Source organism: Sorex araneus, chromosome 2, assembly GCF_027595985.1.
Source record: "Sorex araneus isolate mSorAra2 chromosome 2, mSorAra2.pri, whole genome shotgun sequence".
NCBI classification, from domain to species: Eukaryota; Metazoa; Chordata; class Mammalia; order Eulipotyphla; family Soricidae; genus Sorex; species Sorex araneus.
In genome coordinates, this window is record NC_073303.1 from 80,233,640 (window position 1) to 80,258,219 (window position 24,580).

Below are 24,580 nucleotides of genomic sequence, written 5' to 3' on the forward strand. Positions count from 1 at the left end.
AATAAGTCACTTATCATAAGTCAATTGATCTCTGATTTGATTTAGGTTGCACTCTATTCAACTGTCTTCCTGGGTGCAGGTAGCTCTGGGAATGTGACATATGCCCACTTTCACCTGACAAGTCACATGACAGGGTTTTCTCAATGAAGTGAGAAGGCGGCAGCACCATGCAATCTTTTGCTAATTCTCAAAAATAAAAAGGGTTTGTTAGGCTATGCTACCTTAAGTTTGGAACAAAGGATATACATGATATTTACAGATTTTGTTCATTTTATTTTGAGGCCCAGAAACAAAAGGTAATAAAATATTTTCCAGCCAAATATATAAAAATGAGGAATAGTGCTTTCAATAGAAAAAGAAGAATGACCTCTCTAATTTCCTGTAAATCAACTATGCCTTAGCTGAACGTGAATTAATCCAAGTAGATTTCTACAAAAATGGGTCAAATTTTATTTTAAAATGCTCTTGGATGGGGCTGGAGCGATAGCACAGCAAGTAGGGCATTTGCCTTGCATGTGGCCAACCCAGGTTCGAATCCCAATCATCCCATATGGTTCCCTGAGCACCGCCAGTAGTAATCACTGAGTGCAGAGCCAGGAGTAACCCTGGTGTAACCCAAAAAGCAAAAAAAAAAAATTGGCCCTGGAAAACATTCTTCTGCTGGCCTTTTTTCATAAATGCAAGTAAATTTTGTTTTTTTTTTTAATTTTGTTTTGGGGTCATACCCAGCAATTCTCAGGGGTTACTCCTGGCTCTACATTAAGGAATTACTCCTGAAGGTGTACTGTGCGCCAAGGTTGGTTTGGCCACATAAAAGGCAAGAACTCTACCTTCTGTACTATCTCTCCAGAAAATTTTGTCATATTTTAAAACTGCATTTCAAGTCTTAAATAGTATCAGAAAGTCCTTTCTCTAATGGTTGGCTATGTTTTGATACCTTGGTGGTAGATGCCATCTGGCTATAAATTCCTCCTGGGCCTTAGAGTTTAAGATGGTTTAGATTTAGTGTGGCTCTGTTATGTATTTCTGTCTTCATTAACAGTTGATGTAAAACTTGCTAATTATTATTTTATGCTGCTTCTGAACATATGGGTTGTCAAGGGAAAACTAGAGAGGTAACAATAAAAATAAAAATCAGATAAACTTTCATTCTTGGTCATATTTTCTACTTAGAGAAACAGAAAATTTCTATTAAATACAGATCTTAGTGATATTTAACACAAAATGACAATTTGCTTAAAGTGGAATAGCATTTTTTTCTACATTGGTTTGTTACTGGAGCATCGGTTTCCTTTCTGGGTTTCCCCCCCCCCCACTTCTAATTTCTCTTACATACTGGAAGAGGCATGTTGAACTTAAAAAGGAACTATAAATAAAAATAGTAATTTCTATCATAATTATTTTAATTATAAAATTTTAAGAAAAGGATGACATAGAAACAATGTAGCCATATTTAAAATATACATATTTGCCTAAAAAGCAAAGAAGTTTTTCACAGTTAGAATTTCTGGTTAGATATGGCATTTAGTTAAAATAAAAATTGCTAATTTAGTATTTTTCTTACAGAAATCCCTCTTTCTTACAGAAATCCCTCTCTGTATTGAATATCAGCAATAATAACATTGATGACATAAAAGATTTAGAAATCCTGGAAAATCTTAGTCAGCTCATAGCAGTTGATAACCAACTTCAGCATGTGAAGGTAATGTAAAACGTTAATTATTATTTACATGAGATTGTGGCCATAAAATAGTTTTATAACTATCTACAAAATTTATTACTTCAAAAACTACTCTAGGGACAGGGAAATGAGCCAAAGGGCTCTTGCATGCAGGCCAGGAACTGATCCCCAGCACCACATGGTCTCCCAGGCACCACAACCAGGAATGACCCCTAAGTACCAACCCAGGAATAGAACAGAGACAGAAACAGAGAAATAGGAAAGAACCAAATGGGAAAAAAATGTTTGGAATTAATTTATATCTAGATTGATAAGAGTATAGTGAATCAAAACAGAGGGAATAAGAATAAAATTGTAGAGCTAGAGCTGTAGTACAGAGGGTGGGACCTTTGCATTGAATGCGACTGACCCAGGTTCAGTCCCCAGCATCCCATATGGTCCCCTAAGCACTGCCAGGAGTAATTCCTGTGCGCAGAGCCAGGAGTAACTTCTGAGCATTGCTAGATATGACCCAAAACCAAAAAAAAAAGATAAAATTATATATAAAAATATAAAAGGTTATAATGTGGTAGCCAGAACAAGAATCATTCTTTCTTATCCTACCCATTCTCTAAATAGAAAAGTAGGCAAAATATGTTAAATAACTTTAAGATATTAGACAATAAGCGGCCATAGTACTATGGTCTTTAAGAGCAGGAAAACAAAGAAAGTAAACTCTAATTATCCATATTTCTGCCTGAAGGCATTTTTTTAGACCACAGAACAAGGTTGGGGAGATACAAACAAGAACCAGAAAAATATAGATCACAACTGGAGCAAAGTTGGTCAAGATTTTTTTTCAGGATCTATTGACATTATTCATTGTTATTTCTTTACTATGTCTCTTTATATACACAGGAGAGAAATCATTTTTAATCTGCCCCTTTCTTGACTCATTTCACTCAGTTCTATCTGTGGAGCAGCAAAAGGCATGATTTCATCTTTTCATATAGCTGAGTAGTATATATTTTACAGTTTCTTTATCCACTCATCTATTTCTTGACACTTGGGTTGTTTCCAGATCTTGGCTATTGTGAATAACAACTATTGGAATGCAAATGCTTTATTTGGGCCTTTGGGGTAAATGCCAAGAAGTAGAAATGCTGAGGCATACACAGCCCAATTATTATTTTTTTAGAAGCCTCCACGCTGTCAAAACATTCCTGAAAAAGAGCCAAGTTGGAAAACTCAAACTTTTCTATTTCAGAACTTAAAACAAATCTCCATTAATCAAAAAACTGTAGCATTATATCAACATATCAATCAGTGAAATTATTTTAGGGGAATCCAGAAACAAACTCTTATACTTATGATTAATTGATTTTTGATACATTGGCTAATAAAATCCAATGAGAAAACAATTTTCTCAACAAATAGTGCTGAAATAATTGGATGACCATATGCAAAATAATCAAGCTGGAGCCCTTCTTTATAGCACTGTCATCCCGTTGTTCATCAATTTGCTCGAGCAGGCACCAGTAACATCTCCATTGTGAGACTTGTTACTATTTTTGATATACCGAATATGCAAAGGGTAGCATGCCAGACTCTGCTGTGAGGGCGGGATACTTTCGGTAGCTTGCTGGGCTCTCCGAGAGGACAGAGGAATCAAACCTGGGTCGGCCCCGTGCAAGGCAAACACCCTACCTGCTGTGCTAAAATCATAAAGACAAGCCACACATTGGGAAAATAATATTTGAAAATCATGAAAAATATATAAAGAACTCTTGAAACTCAACAAGAAAAAGACAGACAATTCAATTTATAAATGAGAAAGATGGGGGCTAGAGTGATAGCACAGCAGGTAGGGCATTTGCCTTGCACGTGGCCGACCCAGGTTCAAATCCCAGCATCCCATATGGTCCCCTGAGCACCGCCAGGAGTAATTCCTGAGTGCAGAGCCAAGAGTAACCCCTGTTACCAGGTGTGATCCAAAAAGCAATAACTAAATAAATAAATAAAAATAAATGGGAAAGAAATGCACGTAGCCAACGTGAACATAAAAGATACTTAACATCACTAGTTATGACAGAACTACAAATCAGACACAATCAGATACCATTTAACATTTGAGGAGAAACTTTAAATAAAAAAATAGGTAATAGGTGTTGCCAATGAGTTGATAAATTATAATATTCATCTTTTGATTGGGGAAGCAAGAGAGAGGAAATAGAAAATGTTGATTTGAGACTTAAAATGTCAAACCAAAAATTATAAGATGTAAAATTCAACTTCTAGAGAAATTTCAGTGAGAACTTGAAACATATGTCCAGACAAGGATTTGTTCAGGAATAGTCAAAGCAACATTATTCATAATAGCCTAAAAGAAGAACAATTGAAATGTTATTAACTTCATGGGTAAAAAGAATGTGTGTGTCAAAGACTTGGACAAGAAAAAATGAGGAGATAGTGATTAATAGCACAACATGGATAAACTTTGAACACATTATATAAGTGAAATTGACAATAAACACTGTATTATATAAGTTCATTTATATGAATGTCCAGAATAAGGAAATTCATAGAAACAGAATAGATTATTTTTTAGTAAAATTTATTTTACTTTTATTTGGGGAGGGAGATGGGCCTCAGGGTGCTCAGGGGCTACTCAGGGGTCACTCCTAGCAGTGACCAAGTGATCATATGGTGCTACGAATCAAACCAAGCTGCAAATTGAACCATGGTTAACTGCATGCAAAGCAAGCACCTTAACCCCTGTACTATCTCTTCAGCCCATATTTTAAAACATTGTAAAGAAAATTCAAGCAAGAGGGAAAATAACAGCTAGAAATGAAACTTTTATATACATGAAATTGAGAGTATTGGAAATTGAAATGGTAAGTATAAAACCAAGGATATGGCTCAAATTGTAGGACACATACCAAGAATTTTCAAGGAACTAGATTCAAGCCCTGGCACTACATGGCTCTGCCACACCACTGAGTGTGACCCTGGAGGTACCTACTACTGGGTTCCAGACATTGAAACATCAAAGTCTAAAAATTAGGGAGGGCTACCACTGTCATGGACCAGAAACCCATAATTTTTAATATTAATTTGTATTCCAGTAGCATTGTTTTTTTCCCCCAAGAATGTAAATGCATGGGGGCTGGAGTGATAGCACAGCGGGTAGGACGTTTGCCTTGCACGCGGCCGACCTGGGTTCGATTCCCAGCATCCCATATGGATGCACTGAGCATTGCCAGGGGTAATTCCTGAGTGCAGAGCCAGGAATAACCCCTGTACATCGCCGAGTGTGACCCAAAAAGAAAAAAAAAAAAGAATGTAAATGCATGTATGTTGCCACAGTATGGCCACCACCATGTTATGTTTCTTTTTTTGTTGTTTTTTGGGTCACACCCGGCAATGCACAGGGGTCATTCCTGGCTCATGCACTTAGGAATCACCCGTGGCGGTGCTCAGGGGACCATATGGGATGCTGGGATTTGAACCCGGGTCAGCCGCGTGCAAGGCAAACGCCCTACCCGCTGTGCTATCACTCCAGCCCCCCACCATGTTATGTTTCGTTGTTCAGTCATCTCACATAGGAGGAGGACACAAAGAAATTCTCCTCCTTTGAATTATGGCAATTTCACTCTATCCCACAAGCCATAGATAGCCATTATAATCTACCAGTAAAAGAAAATGTGACAATCATATGGGAAACATCCCAGAAATGAAGAAAAAGAAAAGGACTTTTCCTTTATAAATGATAAAATATTTTTTAAAATTACATGATGATTTAAAGGACTGGAATATCAAAATAGTGTTAGTAAAAGTGTGTTGGCAAACTCATCCTCCTAGTTTAACATTATAATAATTAAGACTGTGTGGTAATGATATAGGATGAACAGAAAGATGAAGGAAATAGATTATAGAGTTTATAAATAAATTTGCATTTATGAGAATTTTTCAATGTAATTCAATTAAGGAAGGATACACTCCTAAATGCTGGTGGAAGAACTGGATATTCAGATTAAAAAAAAGGTGTGCCTAACCATCATTCCAGATTTTCCAAGATGAAATAATAGAGATGCAGAAAGGTAATAAAAATGGATCATATCCATATTTACCTCCTAAAACAAAGAACTCATCCCAGTGCCTGGTACATAGTAGGTGCAACTTCCTTCAGCAAGTTCCAGAGGATAAGGTATACCAGAATTTTTTTTTCCCTTCTAGAGAGAGGAATGGGGATAAAAATCTCAAGTTCTTTTACTTCTAGCAAGAAGATACAAGCAATTAAAACTGCCTAGACATCGCTTTTTGGGAATCTTATATAGTTACTTATATTTTATCTGAAATATTTTATATGCTTATTTAAAAATCATCCACTGAGGAAGGGCATGTCAGCATTTAGCATCAGAATATCATTTTCCTTTGTGTCCATGGGAGTCTGTGGCTTCAATTTTGCCGTTCTTTATATACAAATGATTGAAGTCCCACAAGAGCTACTGACATCAGACAAAAGAGAAAGTTCAACCCGACAACCATAAGGTCGCTGACATCCAGCCTAAGAGTCTTCATCACTAGACAGCTCTGGACCATGGGGGGAAAGAGATGAACATCATAAGAGAATCCTCACAAGCTGTAATTACCTAATGTTTCTAGCACTGAAAAATCTGCTTTCATAAGGACATCTTCACTTTCCTCAAATGCAGCTATAGAATATACGTGAAATATTTAAAAATAAAAGAAATAATGATCCTTGAGAATTATTAAATAATTTTTAATCTTCCCATAAAGATTCTGGGTTAAGAAGTGAGAAAGTCTTAAGAAAAATAAAAGGATCACATGTAACAAGAAAAAGTACCTTTATGGTAACTGAAACCCTGGAGCTCTGTGGAAAGAATTAAGAAAAAGGAAAAAGACAAGAACTGGACACTAGGTAATGCATACATTCCCAAGTGACACAAATGCCCTGGCCTGCCACAGAAGAGTGCTTTTATTAAAGGCGGAGGCGCAAGTCATCAGAATGAAGCTGGATAGTCAAGTTTCTATCCTTCCTACTGTTAGGAATTTCATAAACTTCCCTCACCCTACTACAGACACGTACAAGAACTCTTTTCCCTCAAGTTCCTCTGACCCTGCCCTCGTCTCTCCTATTTCCCAGCCCCAAAGTGATCTAGTTCAGGGCAGAGAGAGAGACTTGAGCACAGGAGCAGAATAATGAGAGTGGCAGAGAAGAGGAAAAAATAGATAAATGAAAAGATAAAATGCCTGGTACACATGTATAACCTGTGTCCAGTAAATACTTCTCTACCATGAATAGTGTCATTCTAGTTCCATTGATTAAGCCCGCCTGATCCCATTTTGGGATTTCTGCAAGAAGACCAGCTCCTCTTCTCCAGTGTAAAAGGAACCCTTATTTGCTGAAGATTGCTTGCAAGAAATAGTTTTTCCAAGATGAAGCAATAGAGATACAGAAACTAGACACAATCATCATCTTATCTATGGGACAAGAGACTTATGTTAGATGTTTTTTTCCTCAGTGGTCTATATGCCCTTTATTTCTTTCTCTTGCCTCTGGCACATCTCAATTTTCCATTAGGATGCTAAATCAGAAAGTCTGGATGGAAGTTTCACTACCCTTTACCCCCGCCCCACCTATATAATACTGCAACTCTTAAGCCTTTTCTCCTGTCCTGCAACATTACTTTCCATGAGCTCAGCACTTGTTGGGGTCTCATGTTCTCAGACTTGGATGGAAGGACCCTAAAGTGACTAAGCTCCTTCCTCAGCAACCCCAACCTCCCTGTGACCTCAGCTGGTGGAGGCTTGATCTCAGGTAGCCCTGTAGTCAACAATGACTGGACTAAATTGGATTAAAAGAAAACTCATTGACTAGACATGAAACAAATTTAAAATAAAACATAAATTCACTAGTATATTTGTATACAATGAGTTGTACTCCGATCTCCCAAAATGTGATGCCTATGTTCTAACCTCAGGAGAAAATTAGAAGATAAATCCAGTCTTTGTTTCCATTCCTGCGAACCCTATCATCAACACTTTTTCAGAAAAGTTCTGTATAATTTCCACACCTTGCTTCTAACCCCAGATCCATTCATGAATATACGCATGCATTCATTTCTTCTTATACATGACTACCATGTGGCAGCACTTGGCAGAAGTTCCCAAATCTATTTGGCCTACTGTTTCAGAAAAAAACAAACAATAGAAAGAAAAACAGTGCCTGCCCTCCACCCCAGTCTATTCTCTCTAACTTAATAAGCAAAGTGTGTATCTTCTAATTGGACCCAGCACTTCTAGTACCTTGGCTCATTCCACAGCCCACTGGGGGGCAGTATGGCCCACTTGGGAAATGATTCTAAATAATAAGGAGCAGCAAAACATGGTCAAGGAGCTCCCAGCATTCAAAGAAACATTTAATCACCTCAAACATTTAATCACCTTAAAGTGAATATAAAATTGCACTTAAAATAAGTACTACAAGGAAATATGTGGCTTTGAATGTCCAAATCAGGAGGGTTTATCTAGCACAAGAAGGCTTCTCTGAGGAAAGGATTGGTTAAGCAGTGCTGAGAGAACAGAAAGGCTAACATACCAGATAAAGATCAGAGCATGTGTAAAAGCCCTAGGAGTGAAAACATGGCAAATAGCACCTAACCCGCTGTACTATCTCTCCAACCCCTCAAAGGGCTCTAGTTTAATTGAAACTTCCTTCTGATCAACATTCTTTTGCTTTTCCCCTCACCCCTATAACTTCCTTAATAGGCCTGTATCAACATATTAAAATATTGAGGTCAGGAAGATGGCTCCAGTGGTAGAGCACTCACATTCACCTCCAAGCATGTAAGAGGAATTGTGTTTGATCCCTGGCACTACATATACCCCCCCAAGCTCCACCTGCTATCGCTGCTATAAATAAAGTATTAACTACCATAATGACCATCTACAGCAAAATTTTCTGGTTGGGGCCACCAAGGCTTACTGGTGGTTTTGAGAGGGCAAACCAATGTCAAAGATCAAGGGTCTTAGACATGCTAGGCTGTGCTTTACTACTCAAGCTGTTTTCCCATCCCCTACAATAAAACATTTGCATTTCTGCAGGTAGCCTGATAAGCCCTGAACTTCCTTAGGGCAAAACATCACAGAATTGGCTGTCACTATGTAAGAAAATCAATATCATCTTTAAAAAGTGCATAAAAGACTTTAAAGAATGAAAATTAGAAAATCTAATTGTTTCTTATGCCTGCAAAGTTTTCTAAATCAATAAAATGCTTTGAAAAGTTTTATCTTTCAGTCAGATATGTAAGCGATTTACTTCATTGGTTTTCTGATAACCATTTATCATGAGGTATAACGCATCTTCAGAATGGATGGTGAAAATAAAAAATTTGACATGCTTGCTTCTTATATCAACAAAATATTTGATTTATAAGACATAAATGAGCAAACCACTGTGGCCTGTCATGTTTTTCCAGTTTCTAATTTATTCAACCTCTGCTTAATATTGATCCTGACAAGCAGAGTGGTCCAAAGATAAATTTATATACTCCACAGTTTAGTCAGGAACAAGCCAAAAATTATAGATTTTCCTGGGCATATGATGACAGGCCGTCAGGAGAGATGACAAATGGCTGTCTTTAGATTTAGTTAGGACAGTAAGGCCAGACATTTCCGATAAAGGCTAGAGCATGCTGGTCAAAGACAGGTTCCTCAGCAGCCATCATTAACCATCGGGAGGGCACTGGCCGTGCTGCAGGCCAGTACAGCGGCGTAGGCACCAGCCCTGCAAGAGAACTGGCCCTTTAGTATTTTGCAACGCTCCTCTGAGTGATAGCATGACATGATCATTTATCAAACAGACACTACCCAGAAAAGAGTCGGCTCCCTTTAGTCACTTATTGAAGGGCAGAAAAGTGAAAGCATTTTATTAAAGACAGGAAGGCAATGAATGAACAACCAGAGCATGTCCAAAGGGTAATCGTATTTCAGCACAGGATCACTTTGTCTTAAATAAACATACATCAGTACATTGGTGGGGGTATGTCGAGGGTGACTTATCAAGTTAAGAACAATGAACAAAATTCCACAGAGCTCTTATCAATATAAATTTGAAGTTCTCCTATTGCATTATTACTTTAGTTTTGAATGATGGGCTCTTTGGATGATTCTGCACTCTAAAACTGCAATGCAAAATACCTTCCTAGAGGCTTGTAGACTATGAGAAATATATTGTAACTCTCACATAAAATAATTATCGCTGTATTAAATGCTGCTAAATAAATACCATGAAGAGGGCTTACCCAGGGCCAGAGACTAAAGGATACAGTTTTAACTTTTGAAGAAATCATCCTTTTGATGAATTAAATTCTTGAGTTAGTCAGAAACTTGTTCTTTATCACAAACTTTCCTCTCCTTTGACCCACCTAAGAGAAAGGGAATTGGCTGTTTGATGACCAACTGAGCTGGCATAGAGGCAGAGAATTAACACAATTATTACTAATTTATTTGTTTTTTTTTTCAAAATATTTAACATATCATGACAACTAATCCTAACAGTCCTCACCTTATAAATGAAGACAGAGACCCATCTAAGGATTTGTCTAAGCAGAAGTGCCTGAAATTTGGGGCTGCCTCCATCTTTTAATAATATTCCTTATATTCTTTTCACATAACTTATTTACTTAGATACCTTAATCTAGCACAGCCCGGTATTCATGAATAATGAAGGAGGAAAAACTGAAAATATTTTTACTAATAGTCTTAAGGCTGAAACCTACCAGAGTTTCTGCAGTAGGTCCTAGATCCTCACTTGTAATTATCCCCCAAAGATAGTATTCTTCATGTAGATACAGGTGTACATCTAGATGGCCCAAAATTATTTATTTATTTATTTTTTAATGAATCACCATGAGGTACAGTTACAGACTTACAAACTTTCATGCTTACATTTCAGTCATACAATGATCGAGTACCCATCCCTCCACCAGTGCCCATTCTCCATCACCAATGTTCCCAGTATCCCTCCTGCCACCCACACCCCAACCCCCCCTCCATGTCTGTGGCAGGCACATTCCCTTTTACTCTCTCTCTGCTTTGGTCCAAATTTATTATCTTCATCTTGTGACAGAGTTTTATGGTAATTTTAATATGTAGAAGAGAACTGCTTATTAACACTTCATAATAATATAAAATAGTTTTTAAAGTAGCACTGTAGCACTGTTATCCCATTGTTCATTGATTTGCAGTTCTGTTATTTCTTCCCCAAGATGAAAAAAAAATTAAATACCTGAATGGAGCAAGAGGGGCGAGAGTGATAGTACAGTAGGTAGGATGCTTGCCTTGCATACTGCCACCCGGGTTTCGATTCCTTGTATCCCATATGGTTTCTCCGAGCCCCACCAGGAGTGACCCTGAGCGCAGAGCCTTGAGTAAGCTCTGAGCACCACTAAGTGTGGCCCACAAAACAAAACAAAACAAAACAAAACATGGACTAAAAGAGACTAGAAAGATAGCACAATGGGTCAAAGTATATACTTCACATGCAGGAGGTGTGGATTCAATCCCTGGCACCTCAATCCCTGATTCCTCGTGGTAATCTTAATATGTGAAACAGAATTGCTGTTAACACTTAATCATTTCTAAAATACAAAGAATAAATGCAGTCCTGTTATCTTTTCCCAAGATGAATAAAATGAAATATTTTCTTTTATTGTACTTCTGGGAGCAACCCCCAAGCACAAAGATCAGAAAGATTCAAAAACTCAAGGGGATAAAAAGAAGGAAAGAAAGAAAAATATGGCAGGTACAGATATGTTAAGTAGATATACAAGGATAGAATTTATCAAGAGCTGAAGCTAAGAAAATGACATGGAAATAAAACACATGTTCCATTGCTTTTAGCTTTGAATTAAAAATATATGTGAATTAGGAGCTGGAGAGATAGCACAGGGGTTAAGGCTCCTCCCTTATATGTGACCCTGGTTCAATCCCAGTATCACATGGTTCCATTGAGCACTGCCAGGAGTGATCCCAAAACACAGAGCTGGAAGCAGCCCCCAAGCATCACCTGGTATGACCCAAACACCCTTGTCCAAATTTGTAAATTAATGTAATTCACAATTTTTATTTGCCAACTTTCCCATATACTCCTACAATAATTTTGGTCTTTATTTTAGTCAAGTCTTGGAAAACAAATGGAAGAATCATAGTTCTCTGCTCTCCTCTGGAATTCTGAATTCTGATATTCATCACATATTCTAAAGAATAACAACCCCTTAAATATGTATAAAATTACATACATAGCAATACTGTTTAAACCAGAAAGCTCTCCACAGAATTAGTTATTAAAGCACTAATTACTATTAACAGCAAAACAATTGGTTTAAAAGAATATTCTGCTCTATTGAAGATAGTTGTCTTCTATTTTTTTTTTTTGCTTACATCTGCTGAATTTTAAAAAATAAATTTAAGCTCTCAGAGTAAAAAATTATTTTTTGGATTATATGTTTTGAATAATTTGTGATATATTACAAATTATAATTTGGGAAGGGGGAATTGTTAGCATTTTGAGACCACACTTGGTGGTGCTTGGGGGCTACTTCTGGTTCTGTGCTTCTGGGTCACTCCATGTGGTTCTGGAGATAGAACTACGGTGGGCCTTTCACAAAGCAAGTGCCTCAATCACTACACTATCTTTCAGCCATAGCTTTTTTTTTTTTTTTTTTTTGGTTTTTGGGTCACACCTGGCGATGCACAGGGGTTACTCCTGGCTCTGCACTCAGGAATTACTCCTGGCGGTGCTCAGGGGACCATATGGGATGCTGGGATTTGAACCCGGGTCGGCCGCGTGCAAGGCAAACGCCCTACCCGCTATGCTATCACTCCAGCCCCATCAGCCATAGCTTTTTATATTAAATGTATCACTGTCACTGTCATCCCGTTGCTCATTGATTTGCTTGAGCGGGCACCAGTAACGTCTCCATTGTGAGACTTGTTACTGTTTTTGGCATATCGAATATGCCACAGGTAGCTTGCCAGGCTCTGCCATGCGGGCGACATACTCTCGGTAGCTTGCCGGGCTATCCGAGAGGGGCGGAAGAATCAAACCTGGGTCAGTCACATGCAAGGCTAACGCCCTACCGCTGTATTATTGCTCCACCCATTAAATATATATAGGTGCATATAATATTACCCAAAGTATATTTCACTTCCATTAAAATATAACTAAAAATATGCACATTTTAATTGAGGAGGGAGAGAAAGCAAAGAAAATAATGATGGAAACTTAAGACATTGGAGAAATATTGACACTGAATAGAAAAAGAAGCCCAAACTGTGAAAAAGAGAATGCGAAGATCAAACTAAGAAAACTAGGACTAACTGCCATTAATCTGTTTTCCTCACACTCATTTAGATTATAGGTCATGACATGTAATTTAATTACTCCTTGAAATAATTAGCTAATTTTCCTGTTAGCTATAAAAATATGAAAATATTTATAGTAAAAAAAACCTGTACCCAAAGTATCATGACAATTAAAAAAATAAATCCATGTTCTGGAGCCAAGGAGACAGTACAGTAAGTAAGAACAGTGCCTTCCACACGGCCACTCAGAATCGAATTCGATTCCCAGCATTCTATATGGTCTCCTGACCACCACCAGGAGTGATTCCTGAGTGCAGAGCCAAGAGAAATCCCTAAGCATCACCAGGTGTACCCCAAATCCCCGCAAATAAATAAATCATATGTTCAAAGAAAACAAGAATACAAAACAACATATATTTTAATTTTAAAAGTGATCTTTGGGTGATATGCATGCAATTGATTTTTCCTTTTATGTTATCTTTAATTATTTTACAGATTTTAATAAAAATACATTCCTTATAAAGAATGTATATGGTTTATTTTAAAATCAAACAAATGATTTACTCATTATTCCTTAAAGTTCTTTAATCTATAAATTTTTACATATTTCTCTAAGAACAGGAAGTCTTCTGTAGCATGAAGTGGCTAGAAAAATAAAAGTGTTTTCTGAATTCTATGGCAGATCCATTTAAGGCAGTTTAACAGAGAACAATTCCTCTATTCTTCAGAGAATCTGTTCCAGAGGACAGATCAAAATTAGGCTTCACCTTTTTTTTTTCTTTTTTGGGTCACACCCAGCGATGCACAGGGATTATTCCTGGCTCTGTACTCAGGAATCACCCCTGACGCTGCTCAGGGGACTATATGGAATGCTGGGAATTGAACCTCTGTACTCAGGAATTATTTATGGTGGTGCACGGGGACTAGCAGAGTACTGGGACCAAACCAGAGTCAGCCACATGCAAGGCAAACCTGCTTGTACTATTCTCCAGCCCCCAATAATTTTATTTCTAATAAAAAACTAATATTCACCTTTTAAGTACCTGGGATAGAGCTGAAACTCCAAGAAAAACAATAATTACCTTTAAAAGTTAATTATCATGAGGGGGCTGGAGCGATAGCACAATGGGTAGGGCGTTTGCCTTGCACACGGCTGACCCCTGTTCAATTCCCAGCATCCCATATGGTCCCCCAGCACCGCTAGGAGTAATTCCTGGGTGCAGAGCCAGGAGTAACCCCTATGCACTGCTGGGTGTGACCCAAAAAAAATTTTAAAAAAAGTTAACTATCATGAGAGAAATATTGAAACATGAATTATTTATATCTCATTTTTTATTCTCTAATTACAGGATTTAGAGATTTTACTGGAAAAGTTGGTGAAGATGTGGAAATTGGATCTAAAAGGAAATCCTGTTTGCATCAAACAAAAATACAGAGACAAACTAATATTGGTGTCCAAATCACTGGGTACACATTTTTATTGTATTTAGTATAATTTTCTTAGGGAAAGAGATCTGGATAATTCTTTAGTTAACTTATCAGCAAACTTTCAGAAGCATAATAGTCTTACCTTAAATTTTATATTTTAAATTAAAAGGCAGAAGTTAAAAGTAAAGAAATGAGACATGGGACTGGAGTGATAGCACAGCGGTAAGGTGTTTGCCTTGCACGCGGCCAACCTGGGTTCGATTCCCAGCATCACATATGGTCCCCTGAGCACCGCCAGGAGTAATTCCTGAGTGCATCGCTGGATGTGACCCCCCCAAAAAAATGAGAGACATGAAAAATTACCTACTGTTCAAAAGCAATTATGGTTCCAGACACCCTGTAAGAAGAAAATGTGGCTATTACCGGCAAATATGGTTATCATAAATTTATAGAATTCACTGACCTTTTGCCAAAATTCCATTATCACAATCTCTCTGAAGATCCCAAGAGACTCTTTAGCTTATGGTGCTGTAAAATAAGCTGATCAAGGTTTTCACTGCTTAACATTTTCCAAGTGACACTGTCTCCAAGAACACAGTGATGTGTCTTACATTTGACACAAGTGAGGAAACTCTACACGGGCCTTACAGAAGGAGATCTGTGAGAGGGGTTCCACTATCAAAACTTCTGTAATATCTTGTACTGGGAATAAAAATGAGTGTATGGTACTAAAGAGAGAGTTCAGCAGAGCTGGACTTAGCTATTCTTAGGCCCCTTAGGCCCCTACCCTACCCAATTTTAATATACATTTTTCTCTAGAATTCCTGGATGGGAAAGAAATTAAAAATATGGAAAGACAATTCCTAATGAATTGGAAAGCATCAAAAGATGCCAAAAAAAGCAGCAAGAAAAAGAATGTTAAACCGAAGGACACAAGTAAGTACCTCCTCCTACTTAAGTAAGCAGACTGATGCTTGGCTGATTCACGCTACTAGCAGAGGGCATATTCCATTTAATAAGAAAACACTGAAAAATTATTGATGTTTTGTTCTGAGTTTTGAAGTATCTTAGTCCTATTTAGAGAAGCATTTGGGGGTGAGTCTGGGGAGAGAGGTATTCAAGGTATTCAAGAACAAGGGATTCTCCAGAGAGGAAAAAGCATCCCATCTCTGGCTGGGATGCAGGTGAATACCGAAGATAGAGAATGTACCATAAAGTGAAAGTATCACACACCTCAGACCAAAATGAAATGTGGGAGAATGGCCAAGGTGGAGACTATGTCCCACATGCCTTTTCAGAGAGGGCAGTTGCTTTTTGGACTGGAGCGATAGCACAGGGACTGGAGCAATAGCACAGCAGGTAGGGCGTTTTCCTTGCACACAGCTGACCCGGGTTTGATTCCTTCATCCCTCTCTGAGAGCCCGGCAAGCTACGGAGAGTATTCCACCCACACGGCAGAGCCTGGCAAGCTCCCCGTGGCGAATTCAATATGCCAAAAACAGTAACAAGTTTCACAATGGAGATGTTACTGGTGCCCCCTCGAGCAAATCGATGAACAATGAGACGACAGTGCTACAAGTGCCTTTTCAAATTTAGCTTTAGAGTATGTTTTTTCCCAAAACAGTTTAAGACTGTTTTGTCTCAGGTGGTTTTCTGTTTTTGAAAGGGCTCCCAAGTGATGCTCAGAGGCCCCAGTGCTACTCCTGACAATACTTTGTCAATCAAGCAGGGCAGTTCAATACTAGGGTCTGATATAGCTGCTCAGGACCTGTATGGCTAGAAACAACCAGGCCATGGTGGCAGGACTGCACCTAGTTGTGCTGGAAGGTAACAATATTGTGCACTGTGTGGGGAGAGTTTGAACTTGGGGCCCACACACATAGAGTATTGCATGTGCCCCAATCACTGAGTTATTTCCTTATGCCCAAAGGTAGGGCTTCTTTATTTCTCTCACTATCAATGTTCCCTCTCCTTCACCAATATCCCCAGGTTCCCAACCACCCCCTAGCCAGCTTCTTTGGCAGGCATATAACAAATTTATTTCATATTACTTGGTCCAATACAACTTAAAGGAATGGCAGGTATAATTACTCAGTAACAAATCAATAAAAGTCCATTTTTTATGCTATCTTAGTCTAGTAGAGGATAACCATATGCACTATCAGTGCCATACTCAATACCACATGGGAAGCTTCTTCTGTCCTTTAAAGGAGCACTTTTAACACTTCTTGCAAAACTTGTTTCAAGGCTATGAATTCCCAAGCTGTTGCCTGTCCATGAAGCAATTTATAGTTCCTTCAAAACTGAATGATAATCTAGCTGGATAGAGTATTCTTGGTGGAAGGTTCATTCTGTTGAGTTTCTGTACTATATATTTCCAGATTCTTCTGACTCATAGATCTCTTATTTGATGTACTGTACATCTTATGGGCTTTTCTTTGTAAGTTCCCCTTCTTGATCTTGCTGTTTTCAGTATTGTCTCTACCTTTGAAGTTTGTCATTTTAAGTAGGATGTGTCTTAGAGTTTTCCTAATTGGGGTCAATTTTCACTGGGACCCTCTGGGCCTCTTGGATCTTGGTGCCTATAATTGTCAACTCTGGGAAGTTTTTGCCGATGACTTCTTAAACTGTTGTTTCTTCATTACACTTGACTTCCTGTTCTTAGGGGACTCTATTGATTCTTCTATTGTTCCTCTTGAACTCATCCTATATTCCTCTGATATGCTGTTCATATCTTTTCAGACTATTTTCATCTCCTGCTGTTTCCTAGTGGTTTCACCCTTCTTATCTTGGAGCTCTTTGATCATTTGCTCAGCTTCTGTTATTCTGATGTTCAGGGCTTCTATCAATTTTTTACATCACCTACCATGTTCTTCATTTCCATCATTTATGAAGTTTTTTCATATCAACTTTCATGTTTCTTGTGTCTTGCTTACTGTGCTATTGTTTCTTTGAACTCATTGAACATCCTTATCATAGTGTCCCTAAAATCACTGAGGATTTACTGATGTTATTTTTGTCTTTGGTGACATTGTTTTGCTCATGGAGCTTGGTGGATTTTTACATGTTTCTCCCTTGATTTTTTTTAGTGTTCTTGCAGTGCTGGGAGTGAGTTATAGTTAGCCTTTATAGTTAGCCTTCTCAGGAGATGCTAAGGGATTAAACTGGAGGCTGCCCGCTATCTTCTCTGCCCATCTTCATAGAATGACAGGAAGAATAACTGTGAGCAGCAAGTAATTTATTGAGATCTGTTGGAGCTGTGGTGTGGGTCATTAATATGGTGTAGGTTGGGTTTGGAGGCTGCTGGGGCCTACCCAGCAGGGAGGGGCTCTGCTTTCCTTTCTGGAATAGACCCAGTGATGTTAGCTGGGGGAAATCTCACCTGGGATGGGATAGTAGACCAGCAAGCAGAAGGTCAAGGGTAGGGCTTCTTTATTTTTTTTATTTTTATTTTTTGTTTTGCTTTTTGGGTCTCACCCAGCTATGCTCAGGGGTTAGTCCTGGCTTTGCACTCAGGAATTGCTCCTGGCAGTGCTTGGGGGACCATATGGGATGCCGGGGATCGAACCCGGGTCGGCCGCGTGCAAGGCAAACACCCTACCTGTTGTGCCATCACTCCGGCCCCAGGGGCAGGGCTTCTTTAAAAAAACCTAATTGTGTATAAAGATTAGTGAAATTTCTAGGAAAATTTACTTATATTTATCTATAAAAATGGTACCATTAATAAACAGAACTGTATTTATTTCACACTGAGTGTGACGGTTTAAGCTATGTAAACATGAACCAAGAGGGCTGGAGAGATAGTATAGTTGATAGGATGTTTGCCTTGTAATTCCTGGCCTCCCAGATGGTCCCCAAAGTACCACCAGGAGTAATTCCTGTGCACAGAGCCAGCAGTAACCCTTAAGTATCACAGGATGTGTCCCCCAAATTTAAAAAATGAGCCTAGATGTGGAGAAAATGTATTATTTTACATCTGGTAAACATGCATGGTTATTGGCTATGTAAATGGTGAAACAATCATCAACTAAGGTAATAAGTGGAAATGTGTGTATCACTGTATGCTTGCTTAGCACCAATGCAAAATTGTCATCGAGAAAAATGAAAAAGCACTATAACTATGCCTATATCTATATCATAGAACTTGACCTCTCAGAGTATACCCCAATTAATTTTTTGTCTATTTATTTTTATAATTTTCCATTTCTTTGCTATGGAATTTGGTTGTATTGCCTTTCTCATTAATATTTTTGTATTTAAGAAATTCTTTAGGGGCTGGAGTGATAACACAATGGGTAGGACATTTGCCTTGAATGTGGCCAACCAAGGTTCATTTCAACCCATATGGTCCCTGAGCACTGCCAGGAGTAATTCCTGACTGTAGAGCCAGGAGTAAGCCCTGTGCATTGCCAGATGTGACCCAGAAAAGGAAAAAAATTCTTTTTTTTAAAATTTTACTTTTAAATTTTATTGAATCACCTTGAGATAGTTGCAAACTTTCATGTTTGGGTTACAATCACACCACAATCAAACACCCATCCCTCCACCAGTGCACATTCCCCACCACTGATATCCCTGGCATAACCCCATTTCCCACCCTCCCCCTGCCTCTATGAGAGACAATATTCCCCATACTCTCTCTCTACTTTTGGGCATTATGGCTTGCAACACAGACACTGAGAGGTCATCATGTTTGGTCCATTATCTACTTTTGGCACACATCTCCCATCCCGATTGATTCCTCCAGCCATCATTTTCTTAGTGATCCCTTCTCTATTCCATCTGCCTGCTCATGAAGCAGGCTTCCAGCTATAGGGGCAATCCTCCTGGCCCTTGTAACTACTGTACTTGGGTGTCAGCCTCATGTAATGTTATTCTATACTCCACAAATGAGTGCAGACCTTCTATGTCTGTCCCTCTCTTTCTGACTCATTCACTTAGTATGATACTCTCCATGTCTATCCATTTATAAGCAAATTTCATGACTTCATCTCCTAACAGCTGCATAGTATTTCATTGTGTAGATATACCAAAGTTTCTTTAACCAGCTATCTGTTCTAGGGCACTTGGGTTGTTTCCAGATCTTGGCTATTGTGAACAGTGCTGACATGAACATATGGGTACAGATGTCATTTCTACTGTGCTTTTTTGCATCCTTGGGATATATTCCCAGAAGTGGTATTGCAGGGTCATATGGAAGCTCATTTTCTAGTTTTGGAAGGACTGTCCATATTGTTTTCCAGAAAGGCTGGACCAGTCGGCATTCCCACCAACAGTGAAACAGCGTCCCTTTTTCACCACATCCACGCCAGCACTGGTTGCTTTTGTTCTTTTGAATATGTGCCAGTCTCTGGTGGTGTGAGATGATATCTCATTGTTGTTTTGATTTGCATCTCCCTGATGACTAGCGATGTGGAGCATTTTTTCGCATGCCTTTTGGCCATTTGTATTTCTTTTTTATGGAAACTTCAGTTCATTTCTTCTCCCCCTTTTTTGATGGGGTAGGAGGTTTTTTCTTGTACAATTCTACCAGTGTCTTGTATATCCTGGATAATAATACCTTATCAGATGGGTATTGGGTGAATATTCTTTCCCATTCTGTGGGCTCTTTCTGTATTTTGGTCATTTTTTTCTTTTAAAGTGCAGAAGCTTCTTAGTTTGATATAGTCCCATTTGTTTATGTTTGCTTCCACTTGCACGGTCAGTGCTGTTTCATCCTTAAAGATAGAAAAAAAATTTTAATTAAATCACTGTGAGATACAGTTACAAAATTGTTCATTATTGGTTTCAGTCATATAATATTCCAATACCCATTCCTTCACATCCCTTCACCAGTATACATATCCCACCACCCATGTTCCCCCATTTCTCTTCAGCCCCTGCCCACAGGCCTGCCTCTATGGCAGTAACTTTTCCCTCTCTCACTCTCTCTCGCTTTCTCTCTTTCCTTTTAAGCACTGTGGTTTACAATACTGTTACTGAAAGATTATCATGTATATTACTTTAACTTATTTCAGCACTCAGTTCTTGTCCAGAGTGATCATTTCCAATTATCATTGTCATAGCAGTTCCTTCTCTGTCTAACTGCATTTCTCCACAACTTGTGGCAGGTTTACTTCCATGAACCAGTCTTTCTGGCCCTTATTTCTACTGTTTTTGGATATTAAACTCATACTATGTTTTTTTATATCCCACAAATTAGTACAAACATTTGTCTTTTCTCTCTCCCTCTGACTTATTTCACTCAGCATGATACTCTCCATGTCCATCCATGCATAAGCAAATTTCATGACTTCATTTTTTCTAACAGCTGTGTAGTATTCCACTGTACAAATGTACCGTAGTTTCTTTATCCAGTCATCTGTTCTTGGACACTTGGGTTTCCAGATTCTAGCAACTATGAATAGTGCTGCAATGAACATAGTAGTGCTGATGGCTTTTCTGCATTATGTTTTGGGGGCCCTAGGGTATATCCCCAGGAGTGTATTGCTGAGTCATATGAAAGCTCAATTTCTAATTTTGGGGGGAATGTTCTTACTGTTTTCCTAAAATTCTGAACAGCTAGCATTCCCACCAACAATGAATGAGAGTCTCTTTCTCCCACATCCACACCAGTACCAGTTATTCTTTTTGATATGTGCCAGTGTCTGTGGTGAGATGGTATCTCATTGTTCTTTTGATTTGCATGTCCCTGACGATTGGTGATGCAGAGGATTTTTTCATGTGCCTTTTGGCCACTTGTATTTCTTCTTTGGTAGGACTATGTTATTAAAGTTTATCTTACATTTTAATAAGTTTTATATTTTGAAGTTTGATATTTTATCTTGAATATTAACTTTCATTTGTTTTAATATTTTATTTCATACAATATGTTATGTATTGAAATGTTATATGGCATTTTAATAATTTTGTTATTACTTTCAAAACAAATTTTAAATTCTGTGTTACAGATAACTTGGAAACGACGCATCACATAGTACCTGTTTACTACCCACAGGCGGATAAATCAAAATTAGCCTTTCTCTCTGATGGACCAAGACACCCTGTAAATGGAAATTCAGAGAGAAGATAATAAAACTGAAGAACAGGTGGGATAAATTCTTTGAAATATTGATGCAATTTGGGGGACCAGAGCCCCACAGCATGTAGGGTATTTGCCTTGCACACAGTGGACCATGGTTCAATCCCCAGCACCCTATATGGTCCCTTGACCCTGCCAGGAGTGATCCCTGAGCACAGAGCCAGAAGTGAACCCTGATCACTACCAGGTGTGGCAAAAATATTGATGCAATGTGTCTTTGGGGGAAGAAAGGACACCTTATTAGTGAAAAATAAAGTGATGTCCTTCATCTCTCCTAATTCTCCATTCTCAATCCTCCTTCGTCAGGGAGAAGGAGAGAAGAGAGAGGGAGATAATTTTGGGGGTGTTGATTCAGAAATCTGGGAACACAGAGTAGATATACTCAGAAAACTGCAGGTGTCTAAACTAGCAGAACAAAGATCCTATCATATGAGACTGAGGTTAGTTGATGGGTGGTCCAACTTTCTGTCAATCTAATGAGTAGACTGACAGAAAGGGCATCAGATGGCAAAAAGGAAGAGAATCCTAGAGGACTACAGAGAAAGGCTGCTTTTATTGATTCTTCAAACCATGGATTTTAATCTGTTGTCACAGAAGGGTCGTTAACATTTATTTTCATTAGATTCTCAAAGAGAATCTTTGATCCAAAAAAAATCGTTTAGGAACCAGGGATGTGGCTCAGTAGTAAAATGTATAACTCAAACTGAGCTTGTTCATCAGTACTAGAAAAAAAAAGTTTAAGAATAACTATTCTGTGTAGTCTGGAGAGATAGCTCAACTGAACATGTTTTATCTGTGGGAACTCTAGGTTCAGTCCCCAGTACTACATGGGTCCCTGTGCTCAACAGGGAGCAGCCCTTGAGCCCATGCCAGTAATAATTGCCAAGTACCACTAGGTGTGGCGAAAATAAATAAATAAATAAATAAATAGAAAGAAAGAAAATCAATAACTCTTCTAAACTTGAGGATCTAGATAATTTAGCTTCTTATCAATTACTTTTAAGTTTCCTGATGAGAAAAAAACTGCTTTTTCAGTTTAAAAATATTATTTCATTGTAAACATAAAACATACTGAAAATAAATTTATTATAGAACAAATAGGTACGGAAATACTAAGTATAAAAACTCAAATAAAATAGCCCTTATCTCAAACAAGCAAGTTAGAGCCAAACATGATTGTTACTACATAGTGTGATAAATGCTACAAAGCATCATAAACCAGGTCCCAATACAGTCCTTAAACTATTCATTCAACTTATATTCCCACTTACAATTTGTACAGTAATTTTCAGATCTAGTTTTTCAATAGTAATCATTGCAATACAATGAAAGGCAAAAGCATATTTCATTGAGAAAGTAATCAGAAGCAGTAGATATACCTTGGAATAAGTTTTTGTTTTTGTTGATTGGGGGCCCCACCCAATGGTGCTCAGGGTTTACTTCTGGCTCTGCACTCAGGAATTACTCCTGGCAATGCTCAGGGGACCATAAGGGATGCCAGAGACTGAATCCAGGTCGACTGCAAGCACCCTACTTACTGTACTATCTCTCCAGTCCCAGGTTAAGTCCCCTCCCCGCTCCTGCAAAGCTGCCTATTGAGGGTCAGGTGAGACTCTCTTTGCCATGTAACTCTCTTTATAGAGTCCAGTCAAGGAATGGTGGCATTATATGTTAATGGGACCCACCTGAACAAGACCCCACGCTGCCACACTGTTATTCTCCACTCCCCCTGCCCATCCCTACAAGTAGCTTGGGTTTAACAGGATGGAGACTTAAAGGAGAGAGGGGCCTGTGAGTCTGAAAAATGCTTGATTTGGAAAAAGGTGAAAGGATATACAGAGAGTGCTACTTTTTGTCTTGCCTCCTCTACACACACACACACACACACACACACACACACACGGAAGAGAATTTGCTTTACTGCTTATATCTATTTCATTACCATGAGAACTTGATTAGCTCATTCACCCAAAAGATCCTCATAGAGTTATACAACTGATGTGATTCCTACAATAGTATTCTTGAGCTTGTTTCTTTGGCAAGCAACTTTTAAAGATCTTACTAATGTCTCAGCAAAGTACAAAAGAAAAAAATGTACATAATCTCAGAAAATATTGTTGGTAAATTCAGTATATTATCACGCACTTAAAATAGTTCATTCTAAAACGTTGCACATGCCACATATTTCACAGCCTCAAGGAAAGCTCTAGTCACTAGGACTACACTTAAGAAAGAAAGTATGGGGCTGGAGCGATAACACAGCGGGTAGGGCATTTATCTTGCACGCGGCTGACCCGGGTTCTAATCCCAGCATCCCATATGGTCCCCTGAGCACCGCCAGGGGTAATTCCTGAGTGAAGAGCCAGGAGTAACCCCTGTGGATCGCCAGGTGTGACCCAAAAACCAAAAAAAAAAAAAAAAAGAAAGAAAGTATGTCAGCCTATCCTCATTTTCCTATGTTCAAGGTAATTTGTAGTGGTGCTTGGGGATTGAACCCTGGCTGATGTATGCAAGGCAACCACCTTAAGCCCTCTCTAATCTTTCTCTCTAATCTCCCTTAATTTTTATTTATTCATTTATTTAGTTAGTTTTGGGTTTTGACCACACCTGGCAGTGCTCAGGGGTTACTCCTGGCTCTGCACTCAGGAATTACTCCTGACAGTGGTTGGGAGACCATATGGGATGCCAGAGATCAAAGCCAAGTTGGTTGCATGCAGGGCTAGCCCCCTATCCACTGTACTATTTCTCTGCACCCCTGTTTATTATTTTAAGACAAAAATAGTCTTGGATCATCCAACATGTCTAACATTATCTACACTTACTATATGATGTGGCGGCCAGAGAGATAATAGTACGTTGGGTAGGGTGCCTGCCTTGTGCTTACTGACCTGAATTTGATCGCTGGCACCACATATGGCCCTCTGAGCACTGCCAGGAATAACCTTAAGCACAGAACCAGAACAAAGCCCCCCAAACGATAGATAGAGATATAGATATATAGAGACATATAGATATGG

At 38.6% G+C, this 24,580-nt stretch overlaps 1 protein-coding gene and 1 non-coding gene across 2 annotated transcripts in view; one reads left to right on the forward strand and one right to left on the reverse strand.

Moving 5' to 3' along the window:
- Positions 1-24,580, forward strand: part of PPP1R42 (protein phosphatase 1 regulatory subunit 42) — a 33,988-nt gene that overhangs the window by 5,048 nt on the left and 4,360 nt on the right. The window contains exons 4-7 of the mRNA XM_055129180.1: positions 1,586-1,702; positions 14,404-14,521; positions 15,302-15,418; positions 21,433-21,570. Of these exons, the coding sequence (XP_054985155.1) occupies positions 1,586-1,702; positions 14,404-14,521; positions 15,302-15,418; positions 21,433-21,554 (474 nt within the window). The 3' untranslated portion in view covers positions 21,555-21,570. The remainder of the gene's footprint in view (positions 1-1,585; positions 1,703-14,403; positions 14,522-15,301; positions 15,419-21,432; positions 21,571-24,580) is intronic.
- On the reverse strand, positions 5,242-5,386 carry LOC129403051 (small nucleolar RNA SNORA29). Its single transcript, XR_008629041.1, has one exon. It is a non-coding gene; the product is annotated as a small nucleolar RNA SNORA29 (small nucleolar RNA).